Consider the following 13,358-nt stretch of genomic DNA (forward strand, 5'->3'; position numbering starts at 1 on the left):
GCTCCAACATAGTGTCTAACAATTTTTAAATGGCATTCAAAGTACCAGCATTTTCTCTAACATTTCCTCTTGTTACTCCATCAATGCTCCATCCATACTGAACTCCTTGCAGTTTCCAGGGCACACCATCTGTTTCATGCATCCACATGTGAGCACGTGCTATTTCCTGCTCCTTTGTCTAAAAAATTGAATTTCAACTCAATCTTCAAGAGCCTCCTTGAGCATTTTCTCCCCTGTAAGATCCATCATAATAACAGTTGTTAAATAGTGAGTGTCCATATTTTAAGTCCTGTCCCCACAAAGATCGTCTCAATGTTCCTCAAGACCTAAGAATATTGTGAAAATACTAGAGGCATTTCCATTATGAGCAAATCAAAGGTGTTAACTGTATTAGCCAAGGTCGTAACAGGAATCACATGGCATATCCAAATAGATTATTTGAAAGAAACTATGTACAAAGGTATGGCCAGGATATAAAGACACCAGGAAGAATAGTAAACTAACCTCCCTGCAAATAACAAGGGAGGAAGAAGCTCCTAGAACCAGGAAAGGGACTGTTACCTACTGAGGGCTAGTGAGGGGAATTTTGATTTGGGGTTTAAAGATTCTGCCATCAAAAGGAGACCCCACAGGAAGGAGAGTAAAGAAATAAATACCTGCCCTGACTCTCCTCCCTCCTTCCAGTATCTTGCCAGGACTTCTCATTGGCAGTAGAACATGGAGGAGACCATGAAATTGTCTATCTAACAGCAGAGGGCCAAGTGCAGAAGGGTGGAAAGTGAATTCAAGAGCCAATTGGAGGATAACAAGCATATTCACTTTTAACACTGCCATGGCATATAGTATTAGAAATATAAACCAATAAAATTAGCCAAGGCAAACAATAAGAGATATAAAAACTGGAAAGGAGAAGCATCATTCATTGAAAATAATGTGATTATATTTCATTTACTCAAAAGGAATAAAGGAAAATCTTTCATTAAAAATTCAGGAAGGCAGTTGCAGGAGGGAGGGGATGTGGGGATATATGTATAAATACAGCTGATTCACTTTGGGATACCTCAAAATCTGGTACAAGAGTGTAGAGCAATTATGTTCCAATAAAGAGCTTAAAAAAATTCAGTTGACTGAATACAAATATATACAAAAATCACTAGCTTTCCTGTTATACAATATAATGGAAAAAATGATCCCATTTAAAATAGGATGAGATGTAATAGCTAGAAATAAGCTTTTAAAAATGTTCAATATTCACTTGAAGAAAAATGTAAAACAATTGAAAAACACAAAAGGAGACATGAATAATGGGAAGATATATTCTATTCTTCATATCGTAAGGATGTCACCAATTTAGGGATGATATTAAACTATTTTATTTTTCCAAAAAGTGTTATCAGCTCCTCTTATGAGCCCTCCTTTCTACTGCATAGACACCTCCCTTACTGATAGCAATGTCCAGGTCTACACCATGTTAGTTACTTGCACTATTAGAAAGTTATTCAGGTTTTATGACCTTGTTATGCTCAAATTAAAGCTTTAATCACTTATTGGATTCAAAGCTGTCCTTCTCTCTCCACAAGCAGGGGAGAATGGTTACTCTAGCGGTAGAAGGAGTAGGAGGAAGAAGGTGTGGGCTTCTCTGATGTGTGCCTTTCTGGATGTAGTTTCCCTGATATTGAGGAGGAAGGAAAGAGAGAAAAGAGACAGATAACTCTGTATTTAAACTTCAGTGGTGACCATTAGTGGTCATTATCTATTTAAGGGTCATTGTCTATTCAGTTAGGGGTAGAGCTTCTCCAGCTCCTTCTCTTAGGGGAAGTACAAGCTTCATAGAACTGGCTGGTGTGAAACTTATTTCCAGATAGTTCCCCAGGGCATTGATGAACTCTTCCAAGACTCAAGACCTGGCCACTTTTTCCTGCCATACCTCACCTGGTATGGGCACAGCACATTCCTTTGAGATGGATGCCTCTTTGCCAGGTCTGTGACAATCCCTGATAAAACCAGAGCCTACAATCACATTTTCACTCTCTTGTCCCCAACTCTGGCACTTCAAGCCCATGCAGGAGCCATCTCCCTTATTTCTCAGCAACCATGACTTTAAGCAGAGGGGAGGGTCCTGGCACACTCTGTGGCTTGCTGTGCCCCACTTGGCCATGCTCAGGCCATATTGTCTGCTAAGTAGGCAGCCAGTTAAAAAATGAAATGCTCATCTTGCTGGCGCTTCTAGAGTCTAGGAGTTCTTTTTTTGGAGTTTTCTTCCCTTCACCTCAGGAAAAGGAAACATTTTCCCTCTTTTCTTCCCACAGAGCAATGAACAGTCCCCTGGCTAATGCCTGTAGGGATCACTTTCTATCTTTTTATTATCTATAAAAAGATATTATCTATCCTTTTATCATCAAATGGCTGGGACGGGATGGGGATGAGAGGGGTGCTTGTGGTGAATCAACTCTTCTTCTCAGCAGGTCCTATTAAGAGGTTCTGGCCCTTAGTGGAAAACATAGGCAGAACGCTCTATGATGTAAATGACAGCAAGATCCTTTTTGACCCATCTCCTAGAGTAATGGAAATAAAAACAAACTAATGGCACCTAATGAAACTTAAAAGTTTTTGCACAGCAAAGGAAACCATAAAGGAAATCATCCTCAGAATGGGAGAAAATGTTTGCAAATGAAGCAACTGGCAAAAGATTAATCTCCAAAATATACAAGCAGCTCATGCAGCTCAATATCAAAAAACAAACCCCATCCAAAAATGGACAGAAGACCTAAATAGACATTTCTCCAAAGAAGACATACAGATGACCAACAAACACATGAAAAGATGCTCAATATCACTAATCATTAGAGAAATGCAAATCAAAAGCACAATGAGGTATCACCTCACACCAGTCACAATGGCCATCATCAAAAAATCTAGAAACAATAAATGCTGGCAAGGGTGTGGAGAAAAGGGAACTCTCCTGCACTGTTGGTGGGAATGTAATTGATACAGCCACTATGGAGAACAGTATGGAAGTTTCTTAAAAGACTAAAAATAGAACTACCACATGACCCAGCAATCCCACTACTGGGCATATACCCTGAGAAAACCATAATTCAAAAAATACACACACCCCTATGTTCATTGCAGCACTGTTTACAATAGCCAGGTCATGGAAGCCACCTAAATGTCCATCAACATATGAATGGATAAAGAAGATGTGGCACATATATGCAATGGAATATTACTCAGCTATAAAAAGGAATGAAATTGAGTTATTTGTAGTGAGGTAGATGGACCTAGAATCTATCATACAGAGTGAAGTCAGTCAGAAAGAGGAAAACAAATACCATATGCTAACACATATATGTGGAATCTTTTTAAAAAATGGTACTGATGAACTCAGTGACAGGGGAAGAATAAAGATGCAGATGTAGAGAATGGACTTGAGGACACAGGGAAGGGGGAAAGAGAAGCTGGGACACAGTAAGAGAGTAGCATTGATATATATACACTACCAAATGTAAAATCGATGGCTATTGGGAAGTAAATGCATAACACAGGGAGATCAACTGGATGGTTGGTGATGACCTAGAGGGGTGGGATAGGGAGGTGGGAGGGAGGCTCAAGAGGGAGGGGATATGGGGATATGTATAAATATAGCTGATTCACTTTGTTATACAGCAGCAGAAACTAGCACAACAGTGTAAAGCAATTATACCTCAATAAAGATGTGGAGAAAAAAAGAGATTCTGACTGAAATCCAGTGATTTTCTGAAGTTAGAAATTGGAAGCCTCTTAGAACCGTTTATTTTCAACTTGGTCACTAGCCATTTATTTTACAAAAATAAGATTCTTATTAATCTCATATATATTGTAAATGGATAAAATCTCTATGGGGCAAAATTAGAATTCCACCTACCTTTGACAAATAAATGCGTTTTTAGAAATTATACTATAGATAAACTTGTAAATATGAAAAATATTCACTATAGTTTGCTCATAAAAGCAAGAGATTAGAAACAACCAAAGTGTGTTTAAATAATGGTATGTTCATATAATGGAATAAAGGGTTAACTTATTTTAAATGTTTTAAATATTTTAATGTTTTCATTATTTGTAAGCAGATTAGTGATTTGTTTTTAAGCAAGTACTCAGGGGACATTGACTTTGTTGTTAATGCTGTAATATTCCAGACTATAATACAGAATGCGGCATAGCTTTATATATACTGAAATGGAATGATGATCTTAATATATTTATAGGTGAAAAGACAAAGGTAAAGAATAGAGTATGTGCTTCTATTTGTGGGAAAAAAATGTATGTGTTTATAGATATGTTAATAGATGTGTGTGTGTATGAGGTTGATATAGTTATCCCTGTTTTACAAATGAGAAAATCGAGAATTGAGAACATAGCAAATTCTGATCACAGAACCAGTTGCGGTACAACTATGATTTGAATTCAAGTTTATCTGATCCGAAATCACAGGCACTTTCCAATACAATATGCTTAACCATTGACTAATCTTTATAAGGGTAGAATTGACTACTCCTTTTTATACCATCAGTAGACCTTGTAAATGTATCTATTTTAGAACGTATCATATTATATGTAGCGGCATGTGTATATGTTGCTCTCCCTTGGCCTAGTGTGGGCCTCTTGAGTGCAGGTGCTCTGTAGAGCCACCTTTGCATCCCTGGCACTCTGATGTGGCACACTGAAGAAAAGCACTTCACAAAGGAATGAAAGGCAATGATACACCTTTGTACATAGACAATAAAGAGAACTTTATTAACAATAGTAATACTAACAGGGTGCCTTATGATATCTGAGGACCGTATGAAAGTTTAGCTAAATGGGCTAAATATGATTATACCCCAGCCTCAAACCTGAATCGCAAATTTAACTTAGTGAACATTTATCAATATCTATTATGTGCTGTTAATGAAAAGAACAATTTGTTTCCATGATCACACTTTAAAGTCCCTGATGCACAGAATGTCAGTGTCCATTATTAAGTGGTCTGAAAGGTCAGGCCAGTAAACTTTTGCTGATTTGCAGGTCGCCCCTCCAAAGATTCAGTGGGTCAGATATCGGTTCATGTGGACATCACCACCACCCCAGGAACCGGAGAGCATAAAGTCACTGTAAAAGGTATATTTCCAATCCAGGCAGATCAAACAGCCTATGAGACTTTAACCTCTAGAAAATAATTATATCAAAAATGTTTTTCTTGAATCTCTGTCTTTAAAAATCTATATTACATGATTTTAGGGTATACTCAGAATTTCTTCATGAATCCAAAACTTTTGATTTAAAACAAAAAAAATTAATAGCACAGATATTTGACCTATATTACTTGAAATGCCTAAATGCTTTAAATACATTGGTGATTACATTTCAAAACTATATACATTGACCATGTTCTCTATGGTTGAGGCTATGATATACATTGAACATTAGTGCTGTGGTTGGCTCCAGCTTGCCAATGACATTTTAGATGCTAAGTCAGTACGTTCTTACTATCCACGTAATCTACCTAGTTTTTCTATGTGATTTCAAACAACTGGTTTGATTTTTTTTAAATGGGTGATTGAATCAATTAGCTTTATATTGTAAAAACACAATCTGAATACAGGGGTCATTTTAAAGATGTAATTTAATGGTTAATACTTTGCTCAGTAGAACCATGTTCTCATTTTACATTATTATAGACAGTCACTTTAAATAATATCTACCTTAATCAAAACCATGGCCTTTTAATATATTTCAAAATTGCACTACTACCTAATGTATCTCTGTTTTATAAAAGTAACACTGCTATGGGCTATAACAGATTATACACAGTATTGGTAAGCATACAGATAAGTGGGCATGACTGTATATACCACTGTCATTAAATATTTTTGAAAAATATTTTGCCAGTGTATATCAAATGCTAAACATTTTACGAATCTTAAAATTACAAGTTTAATTGTAAGACTCTTCCTTAAGCGCATCATCACCCAAGGATGAGCAGAGGTATATGTATGAGAATGTTCAAGTATTATTTATGATGCCTGCAATTAGGAAACTACCAAAATATGCAACAACAAGTGACTGGTTAAATATAGAATGGAATATACATGTAATGGAATATTTGCAGTTGGAAAATCTATGTTAGAATGCTATCCATGATGGACTTAAAATATAAAGCTATTTATAAGACTGGAACACATTATAATCCCATTCTATATATAAAGATTGAAAGCATCACACCAAATATTAACAGTCACTTCTGAGTGATAAAAGTATAGATTTTTCTTTTCATCTATTTTCTGTATATTTTCTAAATATTTCATGATGAACATATAATTTTAATATGAGAAGCATCATGTTTTCACCTAAACAAGAATCATAACTTTTTAGTAGTAACAATTGTCATTTTAATTAGAGCTAACTTTTTGCCATCCCAGTGCCACATGGCTTAGAGCTGAGAGCCCCATCAAATGTGCAGTCCAGAGAGTAAATTGTTTTTCCTTGTGAGTAGGGTTAAGGCACTATCAAATGCAAGTTATAGCTTCATACATCATTTTTAAAAATAAAAATTCACTTAAGGGTCAAAGGGAGAGTCTAGGATTCCACACATGTGTTTGCTAACACTTTATATTCCTTTCCTTTTCCTTTTGGTTTTTAGTGATTGCTATTAATGACTTAAACTGGCAGACCACTGCAATGTTCCGCCCTTTTGTGGAAGTTTGTATGCTGGGACCCAACCTCGGAGACAAGAAGAGAAAACAAGGCACAAAGACAAAAAGCAACACATGGTCACCAAAGTATAACGAAACATTTCAGTTGTAAGTTATGACCCAACTCCTTTATTCAACCAGGCAATAGGCATTGTACAGCCACACTTACGAGGGACTCCCAGGGTAGGAATGGCACTGGCCTTTGCTGAGGAAAGTAAAACCTATGGGTTTAAGGATTCCTATTCATCATTGATCCAAGGCAAATGAAGAAGGCTCTGTTTTTAGTTCTCTTCCATTTGCGCAGCCTCTGTCCAGTGCCTACCATGTATCAGGCATTGGATATATGTGATAGGAGGACTTTGCTCTCATAGAAGTTACTCTCTAGAGATGAAGAACATACAATAAACAAATCACAAATAAGTAAAAAATTATCATATGATTTTTAGTACTAAGCAGAGCATTAAAACAGGGTGATGTAATAGAGTGATGATTGCTTGGCTGCTTAGAGGTGGTCAGGTACTACATCACACAGGCCTTTGCAGTTGGTGGTAAAGGGTTACATTCTAAGTTCAATAGGAGACTGTGAAGGATTTTTAAATGAGGGTTTGAACAACCTGATTTACATCACTAATGATTATTGTGTTTGATGTATAGAGAAATAACTATAGGGAAGGCAAGACCAAACATGTAGAGGTAAGTAAGAAGGCTATTCCAATAGTCCAGGCAACAGGTAAGAGTGACTGATCAGATAGCCTTAGGGAGAAAGGAAGTAGTCAAGAGATGGAAAAAAGTAGAAATATTTTGGATATGTTTTGGAAGTAGATTCTGTAGAATTTACAGTGGATTCGAGGTAGAATATGAAAGAAAGAGCATATGAATTAGGCTCCCAAGAACATTCAATTTAGATTAATACAAGACATATATTTACAAAGAAATGTACAAAGATATGAGAATAGAGGGACTATGAGCAATAGTGATGTAACCTGGGGCTAGTAAGAGCCAAGCTATGACCCCTCCTGTGCCTAAAGGAGAGGAAGGGCAGTTACTGAAATTGAGACTGAAAACTTCATGTGTAGTCGTTCACCTTATGAGGACAGTGACCTTCCATGGAGGGAAACAGCCTACCTGAGGGAGCCTCACATGCAAGAAGTCAGAGAAATAAACTCTGACCTCATTCTTGTCATTTCTGATTTTCTGATGATGCTCCCTTTTGGCCAAACCCAACTGGAAGCCAGAGTGTGGAGAAGCTCAATGAGTGTAGTCGTTACAGGTCAGCATTGTATTGCAAAGTACAAGAAGAAGGATGTAGAGTAGATCCAGCTGGAGAAAATGGAAACTATCTGACACTGAATAAAATCATGGATGACTTCTAGTTTTTGGCATAAGCAGTTGGGTAGATATTGACTTCCTGAGATGGGGGAATAGAGACAGCTCATGAGGAAATCAAAGAATTTTTTTAATCTATTAATTTGGAGATGTCTACTGTACACCCAAGAGGAAATATCAAATATATAGTTAGATATAAGTTGAGAATTACCTGTATATAGATGTAATTAATTCTACAAATCTAGATGAGCTGACCTAGGGATAGACAGAGAGGGGGAACACAGGATCAAGCCCTAGGGGCTTCCATACACACACGCACACTTACCAACCACCCCTTACTGGTTTGATTCTTTGGTATTTTGCATTCTTGATTTCCCAGAGACCTTTCAGCACTTTGTTCTCTGAATATTTAACTGTCTTATTACTCATTAAAACTTAACTATCATACCACATCTATTAAAAGGTTCCAACAGATTAATCCCACTAATAATGCCTGCTAAATAAACCAGCTCACAAGATTCCACCTATCCACTCCTCCAAATTACACAAAAACTTTGATCCAATTAAAAAGTCTTCCAAGAGGTTCTAGGAATACTTGAGTAATACAAAATTCAGATACAATACTGTGAGCTACTAAGACCATGATTCTGGGGAAAGGCAGCAGCATTTTGACTCATTTTCATTCACAAGAAGACCCAGATCCTATCATATTTTGCCATTCTATTCTTACACCACCACCACCCCCCCCCCCCCACCCAGGATTCCATTTTCTTGTATGTCATTTCAGATTGTCTCTAAAATAAGCACACAGTTTTGTTGTCAGTGTGGCCTGGAAACTAGAGCCCGACTCGGCAAAATGTTTGATCAGAAAAAGTGACTTAGAAAAGGAAGGAATTTGGAAGCTTGTACCGCTGAGGAATAGGTGTGCATTCATAAGAAAGTCAGGACTATCTGCGGATGAATTAAAATAAGGGGCAGGGGAGGATTCTCCTCCACATTTCACCACTCAGACTTCTTCATTAGGTTCAGTTGTGCCCTGACAAGTTGTCTCGCATTGTTATTAGGAGAGGCCATCCTCAGTCCCAATCTTGATAGGTCTAACTGTTGCTATAGGAAAGAGCTGGCATTGAAGCACCAGGCTCTGCTGAAACTGATTTACTCTGGAGATTTGCATCCAATTTAGCATCTTGTGAATAGTGCTTGATAGTCTGGGCAGTGTATCTCCCTGAGAAAAGGCTCCTAGATATAGCATATCCAAGAGTCTGAGGTAAAGAAAGGGAATTGGAATAACAGATGCTGAAATGGCACAGAAATGCTTCCAAAAGGTATCCCTCCCCCCTGGCCTAGCTTCCATGACCCCTAGTCCCCCCTCCTAGTCCTATGTTACTGGGGAGACCTTGCCTCCAATGATTAATTACAACATAATATTTTAATTCCAGTTTCTATTAATATCCTTCACATCAGGGCAGTGAAGCATTTTTAGATTGATTTCCTATTTCCACCTAAGGAAAGAAGAAGTTTTTAAGTTCAATTGCAGAGTAATAGCTATGTAAATACAATTTAAATAAAATTTAAAGGATATTTGCATCAGAGTTAAAATAGAATGATACTCTATTTGCCAATATAATATTCTGAGCAGTGTGTAAAATTTTCAACAGTCTATTAGAACCATATTGATACCTATTTGAAAATGCTCAAAATCCATATTTTTAATCCACACAGCGTTCTGAGTAAAGAAAACCGCCCAGGGGCCTATGAACTTCACCTTTCAGTTAAGGATTACTGCTTTGCGAGAGAAGATCGAATTATTGGAATGACAGTAATTCAGCTCCAGACCATGGCAGACAAGGGAAGCCACGGGGCATGGTATCCCCTCTTGAAAAATGTCTCCATGGATGAAACTGGTTTGACTATCCTTAGAATCCTCTCTCAGAGGACCAGCGATGATGTGGCTAAAGAATTTGTAAGACTTAAATCTGAAACAAGATATGCTGAAGAGAGTGCTTGAGACAAATACCGCAAGATAGCATCTTTGAGAATTCATAAACTATAACTGTTTGACTACTGCATGCATGTGCAAATACACGGGAATGTTTATTTCACTATGTTTCAGTGTTTGCCAGTACTCAAGTACAGTGTCTACAAGGTATGTGGAAAACCTGTGGAAATTTTATACCAATTCTGGTCTTTAAGACATAAATGTTCCATGAAGTGCCAAAATTATGATATAAAGTGAAATATTCAGAGTATCTTTTAAAATGTTTGTTTCATTACCAATTTCTCATCCATTAAACATACTAAAAAACAGTCTTTTGAGTTCGTCCATTAGTTGTCCTTGTTACATTTGTTTCTATGGCCAGTAGATACGAAAGCATTTGTTACTCAAATTCTATTTTGTTTAGACTTACCTCATTATAGATGTCTTACAAATACCCTTTTCTATCATGACTAGAAATGCAATTACTTCTAGAAAGCATTTGTAATTTTATAGTTGCAGATATATTGTGATGATTTTTGCATACAAATTAAAATAGAAAAGGTGGGAAATATTTATGCCGACCGGTTTCCAACCTTTCTGAAATATCACTGTGAAGAAAAGCTCTTAAAGCAAACTTCTACAAAGCAATGCTAAATAGAGTTTGTTAATGATGTTTGATATATCAACAAAACTTTGTTCTTTAAAACTGCCAAGGTCACTTCACATTTGTAAAAAAAAAAAAAAGAAAAGAAAAAAAGTAAGTTGAAGCATTTGCCACCTAGCATTATGTCTTGGCTTTACCAAATTTCATTCTTTAGAAAGTCATAGGATTAATGGTGTAGAAGTATGATGGAAGGTTTGTTTCTTAAAATTACCTACGATAAATAACTATACTGTTAATGTTTTCCTTCTGACAGTTATGACTAACTCCTTATTTTACTAAGTGCTATAATCAGTTAAATGCTTTTTTCTTTTTAGAAATATTCAACAATTTGTACTGAATGCAGCATTACTATATATTGCACTGGAGCAAAGTCATGTCTTCAACTATTTAGTGAAAAATGTAAAATGAAGTCTGAAGAAATTGCTTACAACTTTGTAATTTATGTTATTTATAAGCCCAAGATGCATACACGCAATAGGAAAACAACTTATTACAGCTTGGTAGATAAAAATATAACTAGGTTGGATTTTAAATATGAAATAGTTTATTAATATTTGCATTTTCTCTATTTTTGTGGTTTGACTTTTTAGAGTCTATACCATAAACACTTGGCTGTAGAAAAGTACTTTGTAATTGTAACTTATGGTCATAACTGTTTGTGGGCAACATACACATGCAGAAACAAGACTGTTACAGCGACTGTGTTTTGTGAACAAGCTGGTCTGATATGCTAAGCATAGAAGTGAAAAGTACCATGACTCTCAGAACCATGCTGTTAACCGGGTGTGAAATCAGAAACAGTGAGATCCACTAATTCATGTTAAATTGATTAGCAAGTGCTTTGTTAATGATGTCTTCAAATGCATAGTACAATGCAATCCTCTGGCATATGCATTAATAAATGGATGTATATTGAGTACATGCAACACTTCATTGTATCTTCTGCCTTTTTATTTCATGTATGCAACATCATTTCACTTATTTAGGAATAAAACATCCAGGCTCTTTCTACTGGATAGAACACTCTTCACAATGTTTGGTTCTGGTATCTCATTCAAATTTGAAAAAACAAAATTTCCAGGAGTTGTATTCATGAAAAAAGTTACATATTACAGGATGATGACCCTGAAAATAAAAAACTGATATAGCTACCTGTCTGTATGTCTCTGAATACTGCTAAGCCATGAAGAGAATTCAACGTTCAACATATAGACAAGCAACACTGTTAAATAAAAACTTACCTGACAAAAGGTTTCATTACTTTATTGAAAGATTCATTTAAGATTTATAACAATTTTACAGAACATTGACTTGAGCTCTTTAGGAGCACATTAATGTCACAAAGCACAGTACCCTTGAATAAATGGCAGTTTGGGTTTGCATTGATCACTTAAAAAATTATGAGCTAAGTTATTTTTTCCAGTTATTTGTTTAATTGCACAATATATATCAAACACTAATGGTGATGGTGTGAATTGAGTCCGTTTATTAATATAAAGTACCAGTCCTAATTTTGAAATAGTTATAAATTCTGCAGTCTTTGTTGTTTCTCCCAAGTATTTGTTGTCTCCAGAACAAAGCCTGTTGTGTTTACGTACCCAAATTAGCAATCACTCTGAAGTTCACAGCAATCTCTGTCAACTACAGGCTCCACTAAAGTGTGAAGCAAATTATTTATCATATTTTAGATAAGATGCACAAAGACAAAGCTCTGTTTTTCATCTACAGATGAAACTCACATTAGAAGTTCTCAAAGAAACACATGAAAATCAAATTTGGCAAAAATGAGGCGTTTAAAACCATAGTGGGACATTTATTATTTAAAGGAGCTCTGATGAATTATTATTTAAGTAATCAGAATTCCTTATCACAACCTGCTCTAATTCATCTATTTCTAGGATAATTGATATATATTGAATTTCCCTTAAATGAGGCACATTTGTAAATGACAATCCTAGCTTAATGTGTTGCATTTGGTCTTTTAAAAAAAAGTTTGAAGTGAGGTTTACTTTCTCCTTTTAATTTTTCTTATTAAAGATATGGCTATACAAGCACTTTTATGGACTAATATAGTAGCTTCAGTCTTCATACTCAAATAATGAAAGAATCATAGTTATGCAGGACTCAGAAAATATCCCTGGATAGACGTCTGATTCCCCTGTTACCACTTGGCAGAATTTGGGGATGCATGGAGAAGGGACTGCCTTCCCTGGCACTACCTGTGTTTATATTCACTCCAGTCCTTTGTTTGAAACAGCTGGTTCCTTGCTCTCTGAGTCCCAGCCTTCCACAGATGGGTGATCTCTGGTTCAGGTGTCTGGTATTTGTTTTTCAAAATCAAAAACTAGGACACATGACATAAGCTCCAATTTGTGGATATCATATTATACAGACTTTAAAATATACTTTTTTCACATTATGACGATTTCAAAAGCAGGATACATTTTATCATTGTCATGCTATAGATTAATGGATTTTTTTTCCTTTTTCAACATAAAATAATGGTTTATCTTGCAATGAGTGGCTTCTTAGAAACAAATGTAGAAAAAGTACTTGTTAGTTATCTTTTTAACCAATTGCGTATATTTTAATTTGCATAAAGTACAATAAACTCTGTTGGTATACATTTTTTTGACAAATTCACAGAATCATGTATCAAGCACAGCAAGCAAGATAT

The 13,358-nt window shown here is 36.0% G+C and overlaps 1 protein-coding gene across 3 annotated transcripts in view; it reads left to right on the forward strand.

Moving 5' to 3' along the window:
• Positions 1-11,603, forward strand: part of UNC13C (unc-13 homolog C) — a 620,639-nt gene extending 609,036 nt beyond the window's left edge. For 2 of the 3 annotated variants that reach the window (XM_057724492.1, XM_057724493.1), the window contains 3 exons: positions 5,047-5,139; positions 6,662-6,821; positions 9,762-10,275. In XM_057724492.1, coding sequence (XP_057580475.1) covers positions 5,047-5,139; positions 6,662-6,821; positions 9,762-10,047 — 539 coding nt within the window. In that variant the 3' untranslated portion in view covers positions 10,048-10,275. Of the gene's footprint in view, positions 1-5,046; positions 5,140-6,661; positions 6,822-9,761 lie in introns of all 3 variants that reach the window. The other variant, XM_057724491.1, reaches the window with a different exon arrangement.
• The last annotated feature ends 1,755 nt before the right edge of the window (positions 11,604-13,358 follow it).

Source organism: Hippopotamus amphibius, chromosome 2 (assembly GCF_030028045.1).
Source record: "Hippopotamus amphibius kiboko isolate mHipAmp2 chromosome 2, mHipAmp2.hap2, whole genome shotgun sequence".
NCBI lineage: Eukaryota > Metazoa > Chordata > Mammalia > Artiodactyla > Hippopotamidae > Hippopotamus > Hippopotamus amphibius.